We start from the raw sequence: 16,086 nt of genomic DNA on the forward strand, positions 1-16,086 counted from the left end.
CAAGTGACTTTTGCCCTCTCTCAAGATTGGAAGTGTCAGGAGATCAACCCATCTACTGCTGTCCTCATCTGATGGTTAGTGATACTTCACAGATATGTAGTGCCTTGACCTTTTGGGAAGATACTTCTGATTTATATATTTGCACTGGAATTAAACTTGATTTTCAACTTTTTGATAACTCATTGTTCATTGACTTCTTTCCCTGAACTTCCATTTGAGTCTTCCTATTCGTAATCAGTGTTATCAACTCATCAACCAAGGAGCCTTCTACGGAGACCTGATTCTGAGAAAACCAAAGACAAGAACCTCACTGTTGAATAAGAAGTCCCCCTAGAAAGCACAAATCTAAACAAATGGGACCTCCATCCTCTCAGTGGTAGAGTTCGTCCCAGACACTGATGTCAGACTCACATTTTGATCACTGGTTCTTGAGCTATTGCAGCATGGCATATAGAAACAGGCAGATTTGTGGGATGTTCTTTCCTTCAGGAGCACTTGGGTTTGTTTTTAAAATATATTAAGAAAAGGAGGTCCCCCAAAGTAATGATGAGTTATGGGATATAAAACATGTATCAGACATCAGTCACCTAAAAATCAATGCATATTCTACAAAAGTAAGAAAAGTAAGGGAAAGGGGTGGCTTGGGGAGGATGGGTGAGAATGTTGGACGGTGATATTGATCAAAATGCATTGTATTCATAAGTTGTTTTGTTGAATGATAATTGCTTTATACAAATACTTATGATAGCAAAAACATTTTTAAAAATCTACATTGTTGAAGTCTGAGCTGGGTGACATAGATGGACATATTGTGTAGTTATCAGAAAACCAACACTTCCTCAAGACAGAGAATGCAGGCAGTCATTGCATAGTGTTCCCTCAGATTCTTTTCTCCCTTTCCATAGGCTTGGTTTGGAGGCCAGAGAACAGTTCAAATGTGAGTCTTCCATTACACAATATTTGAAGCAATATTTGCAGGAAGTATATGTCATTGTTTCTTCCAGCCACTCCAACATGACTGTCTCCCAGAGGTTATTTTCCATGTATTGACTTTGTTGTGGAAAGTGAACTGTGGTGAAATCTAATTCTTTTTCCCATTGGATCTGAGCTTATATGTGTGATTCACTTAATACACAGACTATTCCAGAAGTGATATAGAACATTAGAGGTTACATGATTTAGAAGATGTGAAGCTTTTATCCAGGCTCCTTGGAATACTTGCTTTTGGAAATTAGTTTTCATGTCCTGGGGAAGCCCAGAGTCCTCCATAGAATGGTCTACATGGTGAGGAGCTGCAGTTTCCACCACCTTCAAGTGACTTCCAAGGCAATGATAAGAAATACTTACCAGTCACTTTGGCAAGCCATCTTAGTAGTGTGTTCTCCAGCCCCAGTCACGAGATGTCTATAGCCAGGCACTGGTGGCTTATGCCTGGAGCCCCTAGCTACTCAGGAAGCTGAGATCTGAGCTCAAACCAGCATGGGCAGGAAAGTCCATGAGACTCATCTCCAAATAACCACCAGAAAACTGGAGTGGCTCTGTGGCTAAAAGTGGTAGACCACTAGCCTTCACCAAAAAGAGCCCAGGGACAGTGCCCAGGCCCTGAGTTCAAACCCTATGACAAAAAAAAAAAATAGAGGTCTAAGAAAAATATTTCTGCCAGGAGCCAGTCAGGAGGCTGAGATCTGAGGATCACAGTTCAAAGTCAACCTGGGCATGAAAGTCCATGAGATTCTTATCTCCAATAAACCACTAGAAAACTGGAAGTGGCACTGTGGCTCAAGTGGTAGAGCACTCGCCTTGAGCTGAAGAGCACAGGGACAGTACCCAAGACCAGAGTTCAAGCCCCATGACCAACAACAACAATAAAAAGAGAGAGAGAGAGAGAGAGAGAGAGAGAGAGAGAGAGAGAAAAGAAAAATATTTCTTTTTACAGTGGGTCTATGACTTGTCATGACTTGCTTCTATTAATGTGCTTGAAACAAACTAATGAGTGAAGCTAATATAATAACTTTTTGTTGTTTTAAGCTACTAAATTCTGTAGCTTGGTATACAGCATCAAGCCACGGGCCAAAATAGTCAATAAAGTGATATTGAGCACCTAAAAATTTGTGAGGATTAGTGCTACTAATGGGGACTGAACCAAAACACAAGGACAGGATAATATCCTCATTACCCCTTTCTTTCACTCATTTGTCCTATGTAGAACACTCAGGAATTCTGAAGGAAGATCTCAGTTGTTGGTTCCAAATGCAGCTGCTGTTCCAGATGTGACTTGCTTGATGGATCAAATCAATATTACTCCTGCAACCTGGTAAGTAGCTATTGATCTGGCAAATGTTTTTCTCTGTGCCTGTTATGAAGACCAAGACTAGGTAACAGATAGCTGGTGGACCAAATATACATGACTGGATTTTTTTAAAAAATAAAGTTTTATTAGAAGTTAGTTAAACTCTATGATTGTTTTTTGTGCCACAGTTGAGTAAATATGATAGAGAACTCTCCTGTAAAGCCTGAGCTATTGATTCTCTGGCTCTTTACGGAAAATCTTTCCTGACCCTCCTCCTCCAGGAAAGGCCACTAGAAACAATCTGCATTCAGCTGGCAGCACCACTAGTTTGTTCACCTCCTCTCCTGCCTCAGGGCTATTTCAACCTTACTTATATCATAATCCAGCCCACAGGACCATTACCGTCTGCCCATTCCACCAGACATCATAAAGGTTCATATTATGTGAATGATACCATGCTGACTGTACCTGGTGGACACCATGAAATAACTAATACAGATACATTGCTAAGAGACACCATGCATTGTAGCAGACTATGGACATCTGAGTCACTTGCTTGTTCACCATACATGTGTGCATGATCTCATACATTCTGTCATCATATCTGATGATGGAAAAGAAGGAAATAAATCCTCTTAATTGGGAGATGGTAAAGGAGGGGGAGGCACAGAAGTGGTGGAACAAACGGTGAACAAATGCAGCAGAGATACTCACTAGACAGGTTGAAAATAGACTATAAAATGTATAGGGGAAAGGGATCAGGAGGGAAAAACTGAGAAAACCAGGAAAGTGGTGACACTTCAAAAAGAGATATACTACTTATGTAACTGTAACCCCTCTGCATATCACCTTTAAAATAACAATTTAAAAAAATCTCCAAAATGTAGGGGGTTACAACTAGTGCAATTTTCAGAGGCTTTGTGATTTGAAGCATGATAAGATGCTATTTCCTATCATAGAAATAGTAACAATTTGTTATATCTGAAACCCCTTATCACTAAGAGACACAGGAGCATTTTGGGATGTGGGGAAGAATGCATTTAGTCTTGAGCACATTGCTTTGATGTACTTACCAGGCAAGATGAAATATTACTTTTGAGTGAGGTCCAGAATAAGGAAAGTCTCCACAGTAACTCAAGCCTCACAGCAGCTGTTTTGATGTTTGGATCAGTTGATCTCATGGTACTAAGACTATCTAGATTATACAGGGATCCTGTATGTAGCCACTGATCTACTAAATGGCATATAGAAAAACACACTATCAGGAGCAAAAGCTATGACTTCCTCAGAAAATTTTTTTTCTTCTTTTTGATAGCAGATTGAACCTAGCAATTGGATGGTAGACTGTCACATAATGAAACCTGAGTTGCCTGTAATAAACCAACGATTGTCAGCCCAGCAATGGTCCACAATATGCATGAGTGACAGCATTTCATTGCAAGGGGAAATGGATTAGGAGAACAAGCACTAGCACAATGAACAAGCAAGTGACTCAGAGGCCCATGATCTGCTACAAAACATCTATGGACTCACGGGATATTTCCAGTGACGAATGGTCTAAAATAGTATTGGGTTTTATTTAAGGAAAGGTTTACCTAATACCTTGGTATCATCCTCAACTATGTGGCTACATATAATTGCAATCATTCTCTAGAGTGACCAGAGAAATCAGTGAAGGGAAAAATTTTTCCAGTGGGCACAACTTCCAATAGCACAGCTAGTGATTTTTTTCTGAGACAGCTAGAGACATGGATCTACATTGTTTCATGGACAGCATTTAAGGTTTGTGTGGCTAATCAGAAGCTTAGAGGGAAGATGGAAGGAATATTGGTTTACAGGAAAGCCTAAGGAAGAAGTAACAAGATACACTTCCTTGAATAGGCACAGAATGTCCCATGTGAATGTCCATCAACACCCAACCTCCACATAAAAGGATCTTAATAAAGGGCAACATGATACATCCTGTCAAGGTCTTTCTCCTTTCCACAATGAGTTCATGATCAAGATAGTCAAGGTGGTAGATATGGAGAGTGTTCATCAATTCACCAACACGAACTCCTACTTACCAAGCCTAGTCCAGCTACAGCAATTTTAAGTTCAACCAACCCAAAGTGAGGCCAACAATGAGACCCTGAAATATCATGCTAGATTCTTAAGAATCAGGTTGCTCTCTGTTGGTGAGGTAGTTACATTGTACCACTTGCCTTTTCTACCTACAGTGTTATTTCTAAAATTGGGATTTGTAAACTTCTGGCATTTTTTTTTTATCATCATAGTATTTGCCATTACTTCTAAGAAATGGTGTGCAATAAATTAAGAGTGGGAACAGGTTTATGCTCATAAAACTCAATGGTCTTACCATATTATTCATCACCCTGAAGCAGTAGCAAGGTAGAATGCTGCTTTTGACAATTTACTGTCAGATGAATGAAAATGTAATGGTAGTATAATGTTCTGTAAGATGCCGCAAGTTCTCTATAACACACACACACACACACACACACACACACACACACACACACACACACACACACACACACACACACGTGTTGTTCTTTCTCTAGTACCTAGGATTCCTAGGTCCAAGAATCAAAGGATGGAATGGGAGATAATCCTCCACTTTTATCCCTAATGTTCAACTTGCAAAATTTATTCTTTCTACTCAAATTTAGGTTCTGCTGGTCTAGAAATCTTCATCCTTAGGAGAGATTCTTTAGCTGAGATGTAACCATGGTTCCATAGTTGATACTACCTGCTGGCCCCAAGTTGACACTAGAGTCAGTGAGCAAAGTAGAATTTTACTATGCTAGCTGAACTGACTACGACAATCAAAAGGAAATTAGGTGACTACTATTACATTATAGACTAAAAAAGTGTGTCTGGAATATTTGGCTATCCCTTATACTGTCGTGTACTGTAAAAACTTTGTTCCTTTAACAAGTAAATGGGAAATAACCCAAAATAAGCTCATTTTCCAAGTCTGGGTTTGCTCACCAATGAAGATTCATGTCACCCAAACAACCACAAAAGCCTCATCACCTGACATGCTAAAGAAAGTGATTAGTACTAACTGGCTATGACCACAAAATCAGTTATAGAAATGAAGATGGTGAGTATTATGAATACATTTCTTTTTTTTTCTTTTGCCAGCCACTAAGTTTGAACTCAGGACTTACCTCAAGACCTCATGCTTGTTTGCTTAGCTGGTGCATTTCTACTCAATCCATGCCTGCAGCCTAGCTCTTTGATAGTTATTTGGTGAAGTCTCATGGACTTTTTTGCCTGGGCTGACCTTGAATCTGCAGTTCTCCAGATTTCAGCCTCCTTAGTAGCTAGGAATACATATTTCTTATTTTGATATAAACACATTTCTTTATATATTTTCCAATTCTTTTTTTCCCCCCTCACTCCCTCACTCCTTTGTTTTAGCTTCCTGGGGTTACTATAAAAATAATACCACAAACTGTGAGGCTTATAACACAGAGACTGATACTCTCCCACAGCATGGAAATTAGAAGTTCAAAATCAATGTACCAAATAGGTCACTTCTCTTTGGGGCCATACTGGATTTTGTCTTCAGTACTTGCTAGGGAAGCACTTACCACAGGAGCCATACCTCCATCCTTGAGTTACTTATTCTGTTTTAGAGGCTTTACAGGAAAGCTTGGCCCTTGCACTCTCTCCTAGTTTTTGGTATTTGCTGGTGCTCCTTGGTGCTCTTTGGTTTATAGATATATCATTCACTCCACTGTTTCCCCATGATCACATGACATTTTTTCTTTGTGTTGCTGACCAGACCTTTCTGGGCATGCTGTGTTGATTATTCATGATGATAGCTATTGGATTAAGCCCATCTTCATCCAATATGACCTGTTCTTGACTACATCTGTAATGACCCTATTTCCAAATAAGATCATATTTATACTAGAACAGCGTTTGGGTTTCAACATACCTTTTCGGCAGACACAATTTAACTACCATTTTTATCTCACTATTTAAAATACATCAAATAGTGATCTTAGTTAGAGAAAGATTTAACATCACTCTCAAATACATAAAGTAAAAAGGGGGCTATGTAGTCTATTCTTTGGGGGGACTTAAGTATGTTTTATCTGTAAGCGATCATTGCATCTTATTAGGTAGAAGCTTCACTTTGCTAATACTTCTATTTGGATGTTACACACAGTTAAAAGAAATGCCAATACATGCCAACACTAGATGGCCTCAAGTAATTTGGGAAAGTATACACTAAGTCAAATGAGGACCCTTCCTGTTTCACAGTGGGTTAAGGTACTATGAGCTTCCCTGCTTTAGCTTTTACTGACCATCTTTGTCCAAAAGTAGCTGGTATGCTCTCTTCCTTGACATGTGGTCTTCCAATCCTAATTAATATTCAATGATTAGAAAAGTGTCAGCAACTGAAATGGGTGTATATAGAGGAGCTGGAGCTGCTGCTTGGATTAAATTAAGGTAACAATACCTACTGTATCTTTTAAAAAATTATTAGATATATTACAGATTCATTTTACTAAATTACTAAGCATGAAACCTTTGTTGGGTTCTGAGGACAATGCGTATATTAGTTAGAAATTCTGCTTTCTCAGGAACACAATTATTTCCTAGTCCAGCCTTAAAGCTGTCAGGCAACTAGTAAAGGCTAGGAACCTGAGGGATCTGGTTTCTAGAACAATGGCTTAGCTAATCCATAGTGTTGTCAGGAAATAGTTAACTTTCCTCATGAAGAAATGGAGGCTAATGATTCAAAGCAGATTAGGAGAAAAGATTTGAGTCCATCTGCAGAATTCTTGGTATGCCGGTTGCCTGGATTCCTGTCTTCCAGAGGACAAACTTTCTCTTAACATCATAAACTTCCAAAAACATAAACAACTTCCATGTAGCTAAAGAGTAGAAACTAAATTGAGTCTTTTCCTGGCCTTGCAAAGAAGGAAGAAAGGAAGGAAAGAAGGAAGGGAGGGAGGGAAGGAGGGAGGGAGGGAGGGAAGCAGGGAGGAAGGACAGATGAAAGGAAGAGAGGAAATTTACTATTAAAAATTTAAGATATGGAAAAATAGAAAAAAATCTGACAAATTATTATTTTATATCAAATTACATTTCGGAACCTGACTCCTTAAATGTGCTACTTCTAAAAGCCCTCAGTTAATTTGCTAACTTTTCTAACAAAAGAAAAAAAAGTTTAATCATTTTTGCTAGACAAGCCAGTGAAGTCCAAATATTTTAACATTTATAAGCAAGTGTTCACAAACATATTTATGTCAAATGTAGTCACGTAGAACTAGACATGCCTGAATTCTTCAGCTCTTATTCACACCAGGCAAAGTTCACCATGCTGCAAAATTTCCTGGCAGCCAATTCCCTCTAGGCATGTATTTTAATGAAACATAGAAACATTATTGGATTGTATTCTTTCCCTATCCCCTAATATGTTGCTTAGGGACCTAGCTAGGTATTAACAATGTGTTGTTCTAGGTGGGAGTCTGGCTTGCTGAGGCCATAAAAACAAAGAGGGAAGAGTAAGTTGTTATAATGTACTGCAATGCTGAGTCATCAAAGATGTCAAAAGAACAGGTGATAATGAAGGTGAATGGGGACTATGAATACCCAAAGACCCATAATGGCCGACTGTGGCAAATGTTTATTAAATAGTCATGGGGGAGCCTACCAAATTCTAATGGCTCACTCTGACAATGATTTGATTGGGAAAGCTCAAAGGCGAACATGAACCCTGTGAGGTCACTTTCCCTGGGTAGAGAGAAAGACAAATGGGCAGATGAATCCTGCAGCTCTTTTTTGCTTTCTTGCATTGTGCTTTCCTATCTCCTCTCCATTTCCTTCCATAAAAATGTGTTCTAAATATGTGACATGTAGATATTACCAGAGTTTAAGAGAAGCTTAATCTTGAGAGTTGAGGTAAAAGAGGGAGCAAAAAAGACACATCCCCAAATGAGTTTCATTTATATAATGAAAATAAATTTTTACACAATCAACAGAAACACAGCAAGGTTTGTTTTTTTTTTCTTTGCGAAAAATATTTTTAAATAAATTTTTGTCTTTTTTTTTACATTCTGATATACATATGTAACAAGGTTTATGGCACTGTAACTAGAATCAAATCCAAAAAGGAAAAGGTGGGAAGGAAAGTAATTGATATTGTTGAATTCCTTTCTCTCTCCAAGCTGGCAAATTTGAACTATTTTTCTATCATTGAGTTGCCAGCTCTAACTTATCTGCACACTCAAAACACCATATTATTGCACAAAGAGCCAATGAAGGCATATGGTATAATGGTCAGTTCCTTGCTATTACCAAAATGAAAACAAAGACAAAAACAAATATCTCTTAAACACAGAGGAAAAAGAAAATCCAGAGCATGAAACACATCAAATAAAGAGTATCCTCTGTCTTCTGAGAAATGTATTCTTAGACCACTTACTGCCCTGATCTTCTCTTTATATCCATGAGCACAACAGGGCTTGGTTTAGTGGATTTTGTTTCCTGTATGGATGGTCCAGGTGTGTCCCAGGCCTTCTATTACTTTTGGTTCTTTAATTTGTTTAAAGGATGATATCTTCTGTCTATGAACCTGCACAGACTATAGTCTTATAATCATAAACTCTACAAATAGCTTAAAAGGAAAATGGGGAGAAACAAGTTTGATTACATTTTTATTGTTGGCTTAGAAAAGTGAGCTCTTCAGTCTCCCTGCTTTTATCAGTTTACAGGGAGTGAATCTCAATGGCATCAAAAGGTGTATAGTCTTCTCACACTGGTTAAAAATAAAAAGTCTTTAAACAAGTTTGTTGCTATTCACAAACTTCATCCCCCCAACTAAAAAAAAAAAAAAAAAGAAACAAACAAAAAGGAAAAGGAAAATAGAAGAAGGAAAAAAAAAAAAAAAGCAGACTCAATCTTCCTCCGTTTGTCTCCTAGCGGCAATCCTTTCCACACTAATCATGGTCACACAACAGTCTCCACACCCATCAGCTTTGGGGTAAGGATTCGTGGTGTTACACCATTGTTTAGGTCCTCCTCAAACTCCAGCAATTGCCCCATAAAGTTAAGGTTTGGGGAAATAATTGGTCGTTTGCCCTTGACAAATTTGTAAGCATCAGTCATGGTCATTCGAGTGTGTTTCATCAAGTAGGCAATGACGATGGTGGCAGAGCGAGACACGCCAGCCTGGCAGTGGATGAGCAGTCCCTTCCCACACTGGTGAGCTTCCTCTGGAAAGAGAGAGAGAGAGATGGGAGGTGAAGAGAAGGAGAAAGAGACATGAGCAGGTTTAACTTGTAGCTGAGGTTGACAATGCCTCATGTGGTTCAGAATGGATTAAAATGGTTTCAAAATCAAGTGTCATACATATATTAGTAAGTTCTGTATGCTTAAGTTACAACTCCCAGAATTGGCTACCATCAGCATTTGCATGAGCAAGTAGCTATATGTCTACATTTAAAGAGAGAATAAAGGAATCAGGCACAGGAGCAGTAGACTCTATTCCTGGTATCACTGGACAGAAGCTAGATCTACATTCAGCATGAAGAACTTGTGTGCTAAGTAAGGCACCATTTAAGTAGACTCCTAAAGCACTGGAGGTCTCACTTAAATATCTGGTTCCTACTCTATTTTTCTAAAACAATACTACTGCAAAAAGAAAAGAGAGAGAGACACAGAGAGAGAGAGAGAGATTAATGAAGGGAGAGGAAGTTAAAAAAGAGGCAATGAGGAAAGAAGAAAAAAGTATGCACACACAAAGATGTAAGTGTGTATATGTGGATCTGTATAATCCTTCTTCTAATTAGAGATGTTAATATCACTTGTGTTCTTGTGTCACTAACAAGGTCTCTCTTACCTGTAATATGAAAAAAGAAAAGAAGAAAGAACCAACACAATTGTTCTTTATATTACAGAATAGCTCTATACAGGAAATGTCACCACATAGGGTTTACTAAACCCTGAGCAGAATTAAGGAATAAACGTCAACTAGAGAGCTATGAGATTCAGCTTCTACCAGAAAAGCCAAATGTTGCAAAGTTAACCAAAGACGTGGGGTGTTCTGAACCAAGCATCGCCCCTCGCCTAAGTGTTCAGCCTCCTCTGTGGCCACAAAGTGGCTCCCTTGTGGCAATGATTGGCAGACAAGGGGATTTCTATAATGGCCAAGTCCAGAGCAAAGGACAGAATCAACACTTCCCAAATTCTCATGTTCAATGCTGAAAAGCTCAGGAGACTAGCCCGTGAGCACTGAACAAAACTTAATGACTTTTTTAGACTAGAAGGCATCCTGAGAAAGTCACCCTGAAGGCATACCAATCAGATGAAAAGGTCAGAAAGGGGGAGGGTAAAGTGGCAGTGAGTTAGTTCCACCTTTATTACTGGCTACTAACCAGTGAACCAAGAAGTTGGATGTAAATTTTTATCTTAAGCATCTATGGATGAGACTTACTTATGAGAGATCACAGTATTTTAAGATTATAGTACTTTTATAATTTATTCTCTTTCATACACCCCATAAATGGATCTAAAAGCAGGCTATTGAGAATGAGATTCTAAATTCGAAGTCTGACTAACTCTACCACATGAGTGACCGTGAGTCCTGTGTATAACTTCTTAGAGCCTTAATCATTCTGTCTGAAAAATGGGAATGTTAGTATATAACCAGTCTCAGGAAATGTGAGAAAAATAACACTTGATTCAGGTTTAACTGAAGTAGTTAAACCCTAAGCTTGGACTCAGCTTAGTTTATATTGAATGTTAAGTGGATGTTTATAAGCTCTGCTGTGTTTCCCCTCAAACAATACTATAAGATTTCAGCTCATTCAATAAAATAACAATGAAAACAAAATTGTGCCTATGTACTGTTGTGTGATTCCAAATTGTCCTTCAGACCAAATGCTATTTGTTATTGGTTTTGTTTTCCTTGTACAAAATCAGGTAAGCCTGAATAATCTACAAGGAATGTGAGCACTTTAGTTGAAATCCTCTTAGAACCAACGTATCTAATGCCATTCATGAAATGGAAAATGATTTCTCAACTTCCTCCACCTGGAATTAAGTCAAGTGGAATCACAGTTCTAATAGCATATATGAACCAGGAAGTTTCTCATCTACTTACTGACAACGATTTCTTCCTCAGGGCTCAGGGCTTGGCTCAGATTTTATTAACAAAGGACCTCAGGCATCGTTGTACCCAGGATTGCCAGTGTGGAGCAATTAATAGGGCATTGTAAACATATTCCCAGTATCCTATTTTTTAAGAAAAAAATGGGGGGACCCCTCACCTGGAAAATAAGGAACTTTCTCTGATATTACCATTCCTATGACCTTAGAAAAGTCAGTTTAATTTTTAGTCCAGTGACCACACAGAACTTCCTTCCAGATTGAATCCTCCATGGTTGTATGTTGAAAGTACAATTGGCAAGGAAAATAGCTGGGCAAGGTAACCACAGCTGCCAACTTGCCAGCAAATCCACCAGAGCAGATGGCAATCAAACCTAAGGCATTTTTCTGACAAAGGAGCATCAAAAAAAAAAATGAAAGAGCATATTCTTCCTGAGGCATGGCCATTAATAAGGAAAAGTACTGGGTCATCCTTGCTGGAAATAAGGCTAACATCACTTGAAAAAAGAAATGTTGAGTATCTGTTATATGCTCGTGTTCTCCAAATGATCACTTGAGAGTTACAACAATTTAAAGCTACAGCAATGGCAAAGAATATATATATATAGAGATAGATAGATAATAATAATCATTATTATTAGAATGCTGCTCTGTTCTTGAGGTTAGAGCTTGCTACTGTGAGATTTTGCTCTACAGAAATGACAGGGTAGGCTTACAACAGTGACCTTTCCTACTTTGGTAAGTTTGAGGCAAACGGTTGAAGGGCACCATCTTACCAGCAGTGATGTTCACTCCTATTGTTACCCAATCTTTAGCAACTGAGATAAAGGAAGCAGATTGGGAAAACAATTCTCTATACCCTTCTCCTTCTCAGCTGTGATTATGCAATACAGAAAGAGGTTCACTGCAGCTGTGGCCTGAGTGTTAAAGTCGTTGTCAGAACCAACCCTTTATCCTATGCTACCTTCCAATTACTCATCAGTGTAACTTAAGGTAGGAAAATGAAATCCCTTCATAGCCTGCATGAAGGTTAAGCAGCATGATAGCAATTGCAAGTAGAATTTTCTTTTCTTTCCCCTTTCTTTCTTTTTGTTTTCTTGTGCTCATTACTGGGGCTTGAACTCAGGGCTTCATACTTGTGCTTGGCTTTTTCACTCAAGGTTGGCACTCTACCCTAAAGCCACACCTTCACTTCTGGCTTTTTGCTGGTTAACTAGTTTCAGGGACTTTAATTCGTGGGCTGACTTTGAATCATAATCCTCAGGATTACAGGCCCAGCTGCAGATGAGATTTTCATATTGACTACATTTTCTTTCCCACTAATAAATTATATAGCAGCAGTAGCAACTCTGCTTCCATTTCCTAGTGCCCCCTTGATTCTTCTGGTCACAGAACATATAAGTGTTCTCTATGCATATAAATATCTGTCATTCTTTCATTGAGAACTTGAGGGATGACAATTGTCTAGTTGAACAACAAAACTCAATGACTATTGTTCTGGTTTGAATATGAAATGCCCCACACAGGCTCATGTGTGGAACACTTGGCCCCAAATGGTGCTGCTATTTTGGAAGGTTCTGGATACTTTAGGAGGTGAGGTCTACAGCTGAAGTAGATTACCAGGAGAGAGTCCTTGGGGTTGGAATCCCTATTGCTGTTTCTTTGTCTCTGCTTCCTGTCTACCATGAGTTGAGTAGCCTCTGCGACATAATCCCACCATCATGGTGTGCTGTTTTACCACAAGCCCAGAATCAAGAGTTGAAGACATCAGGTTGAAACCACTAACACCATGAGCTAAAGTACATCATACCTGCCTTCAGTTATTCTCTCAGTCACAGACTGGGAAAGCTAACACAACTGGATTTTTATGTCTGTCCTGATGGTTCCAAGATACTCTGTGTCTCCACCGGCTATGAATTAGGAAAACACACTTAGGCTACATGAGGTAGCAGAGACCAGACCACCTCAGGAGCAGCCTTTGGGTTGTGTTTTGTTATTGTTGTTGGCTTTGGGTTTTTGTTGTTGTTGTTGTTTTGTACCAGATTGGGGCTTGAACTCAGGGCCTAGACACTGACCCTTAGCTTTGTGCTGAAGACTGGTGCTTTACTGCCTGAAGCACACCTCCACTTCCAGTTTTTGCTGGTTAATGTGATAAGAATCTCAGACTTTCCTGCCCAGGCTGGCTTCAAACATGATTCTCAGATCTCAGCCACTTAAGTAGCTGCATTAAAAAAAAACAACAACATAGGACTAAACTTAGACTTGCTATCAAAGCAAAAGCTAGAGAGAAAAGGAGACAAAAGTAGTTACCAATGAACTCAAAAGCCTCTTCAAAGTACTGCCGCAGGTTCTGTTTGTTGCTGTCGGTGGCGGGCAGCCTCTTGTAGTTGAACAGGCCTTTCTCATAGTGGTACAGGGGAAGGTGCGTGGTGACGTTGATGATGTAGCCAATGTTCAACCGTTGCATGGTGTCTAGGTCCTGAGCATCCTGCTCATTGCCAAGGAACAGGAAGGGCAGGATGGGTGTCAGCTCTGCGTTCTCAATGTCAGGGGTGGTGGGGACAGACTGAGGTAGCATGCTCGAGATGGCAGACGCTCCGCCTCCCACCTCGCGGCACTCTTGGAGCTGGAGGGAGTTGTCACAGAGGTTTTCATGGTTCTGCTTAAAACTACTGAGTCCACCTGGAGCACAAACACAGAAAGCCAGAGTTGACTGCCTCTAATCAGAGCCAGCACAGAAGAACAACTTCCCAGTTGCAATGAATATGCATTGTTTGCTGGTGATGTGTATATGTGTGTGGGGTGTGTGTGTGTGTGTGTGTGTGTGTGTGTGTGTGTGTGTGTGTGTATGTGTGTGTTGTGTATACACACATTTTTTTCCCCAAAATAAAAACTGGAAGCCCATTTAGAGACCAGGACCAGCTTCACAAGTTACTCCATGGCATGCTTTGGAAATGTGCTCCTTAGACAAAAGAGGGCATTTTTTTGTCGTTTTTGTTTTTTTAATCTTCCATTGTATTTTTTATAAGTTTATTTTATTGTGAAAACACCATACAGAGGGGTTACAATTACATGAGCAAGGTAATGAGTACATTTCTGAGGAACAAGTACCAGGCATCAGGCCATTTCATTAGCTGCAGTGTTAATGTTAGTGTTGTTACTGTTACTTCTATGATTGTACAAACTTTAAAAATTAGTAGAGAAATACTTGGGAAATATAAGCTAGGGTCAGATGGAGTAGGAAATCCTTAGGGTCTCCATGTAGATTCTGGCATATAGAGCTTGACTTCCAGTAGAAGGAAATCCAAGGACAGCTAGTCCTTGGCATTCGGTGTTTAGAAGGTTGTGGGTATGTTAACCACTAAGACCCTAATGGACTCCTGAATATACACTCTGAGCCCAAAGCCCTGTACTGCCTCCCAGATTTATGGGTCTAAAACATTAAAATGTTTATGTGTTGCCTATTTCATTTTCAAAACCTAAGTGTCCCCCCTGATAAGGGCAGTCTCATTCATGAGAATGAATCTTAGGAAAAGCATTTACCCAAAGACATTCAGTTACATACATACAGATGTATGTAAGAATATCTGACTGATGGGAAATGTTAATAACAGAAATAAAAAAAAAGAGAAAGCTATATTACCTTTATTCCATGGAGCACTATGTGGACTTTAAAAGAATAGTTGTGGAAAGTAAAATGAAAGCCAAATGTTTCTATTTAACATTAAATGAAAAAGGAATTTGTTTAATGTTTAAGCTAGAAAATTTATGAAGTTTATTGTTCCTCTTTTTCTTTAATATTTGTTACTCCCACATGGATACCCACATGGATACCACTTCTATGGGAAAGGGCTATGAAATCTGGGCTGATATTCTTACCAGGAAATGAGCTCTACTTCTAATCAAGCTGAACTATATACACTCAGGCCTACTCTTTGTAATAAAAGAGGTATAAGCAACAGCTATTAGCTGAAAGCTACCACAACATTTGCCTAGATAGATAGCTGCCTCACATCTGTTGGATATCCCTAGAGATAAGGGAAGAAACACTATGTGGGAACAGGATATGGTTCTACTGAAAGATGAACAGGAAGTCAACCTGACTGCTAGCTTCTCAACCTAACACATGTCCTTCTCCATCTCAAGGCTCATCTTTGGCAGCCATCATAGGAAGCCCCAGACTGAAACCAACATAGAGTCTCATGACTTTGTTCACACTTAACTGACATAGCACCAGTGGGGCAGAGCAGGTAAGCCATCTTTTCATGTTAAGGAGCCACAGAAAATTCAAAAGGTCAATGCTATTATCAATTTCCTCATTAAAAAAAAAAGTAAACTCAAATCCTGTACCCTTTGAAAAACAAAAGGCAACATCTCACTTTGACTGATTTCTACAATAGAACTTGATCCTTACATATTGCTATTTTATTATGTCATAAAATAACAATAAGAAGGTTTGGGACCAGAGAGAATTTGTAAAGAAAAGAAATGAAAAGAGGAAGAGGAGAAAACAGGAAGAGGAGAGAGAATGAGGAAACAAGAGAAAGAGGAGGAGGAAAAGAAACAGCAGAAAAACTTCCCCAGTGAATACTTGGAAGACATTAAAGTAAAAACTATCTATTGCCATGAACATAAGCTCCACAAACGGATTCAAAGGAATT

General features: G+C 39.1%; 1 protein-coding gene across 1 annotated transcript in view; it reads right to left on the minus strand.

The window, feature by feature from the left end:
- Positions 1-8,300: 8,300 nt before the first annotated feature.
- Positions 8,301-16,086, minus strand: part of LOC138827286 (dual specificity protein phosphatase 10-like) — a 37,612-nt gene continuing 29,826 nt past the window's right edge. The window contains exons 3-4 of the mRNA XM_070022776.1: positions 13,736-14,107; positions 8,301-9,531 (exon numbers count right to left, since the gene is read on the minus strand). Coding sequence (XP_069878877.1) covers positions 9,266-9,531; positions 13,736-14,107 — 638 coding nt within the window. The 3' untranslated portion in view covers positions 8,301-9,265. The remainder of the gene's footprint in view (positions 9,532-13,735; positions 14,108-16,086) is intronic.

Source organism: Dipodomys merriami, unplaced genomic scaffold (genome assembly GCF_024711535.1).
Source record: "Dipodomys merriami isolate MVZ:Mamm:240054 unplaced genomic scaffold, mDipMer1.0.p SCAF_153, whole genome shotgun sequence".
In the NCBI taxonomy this organism is placed as follows: domain Eukaryota; kingdom Metazoa; phylum Chordata; class Mammalia; order Rodentia; family Heteromyidae; genus Dipodomys; species Dipodomys merriami.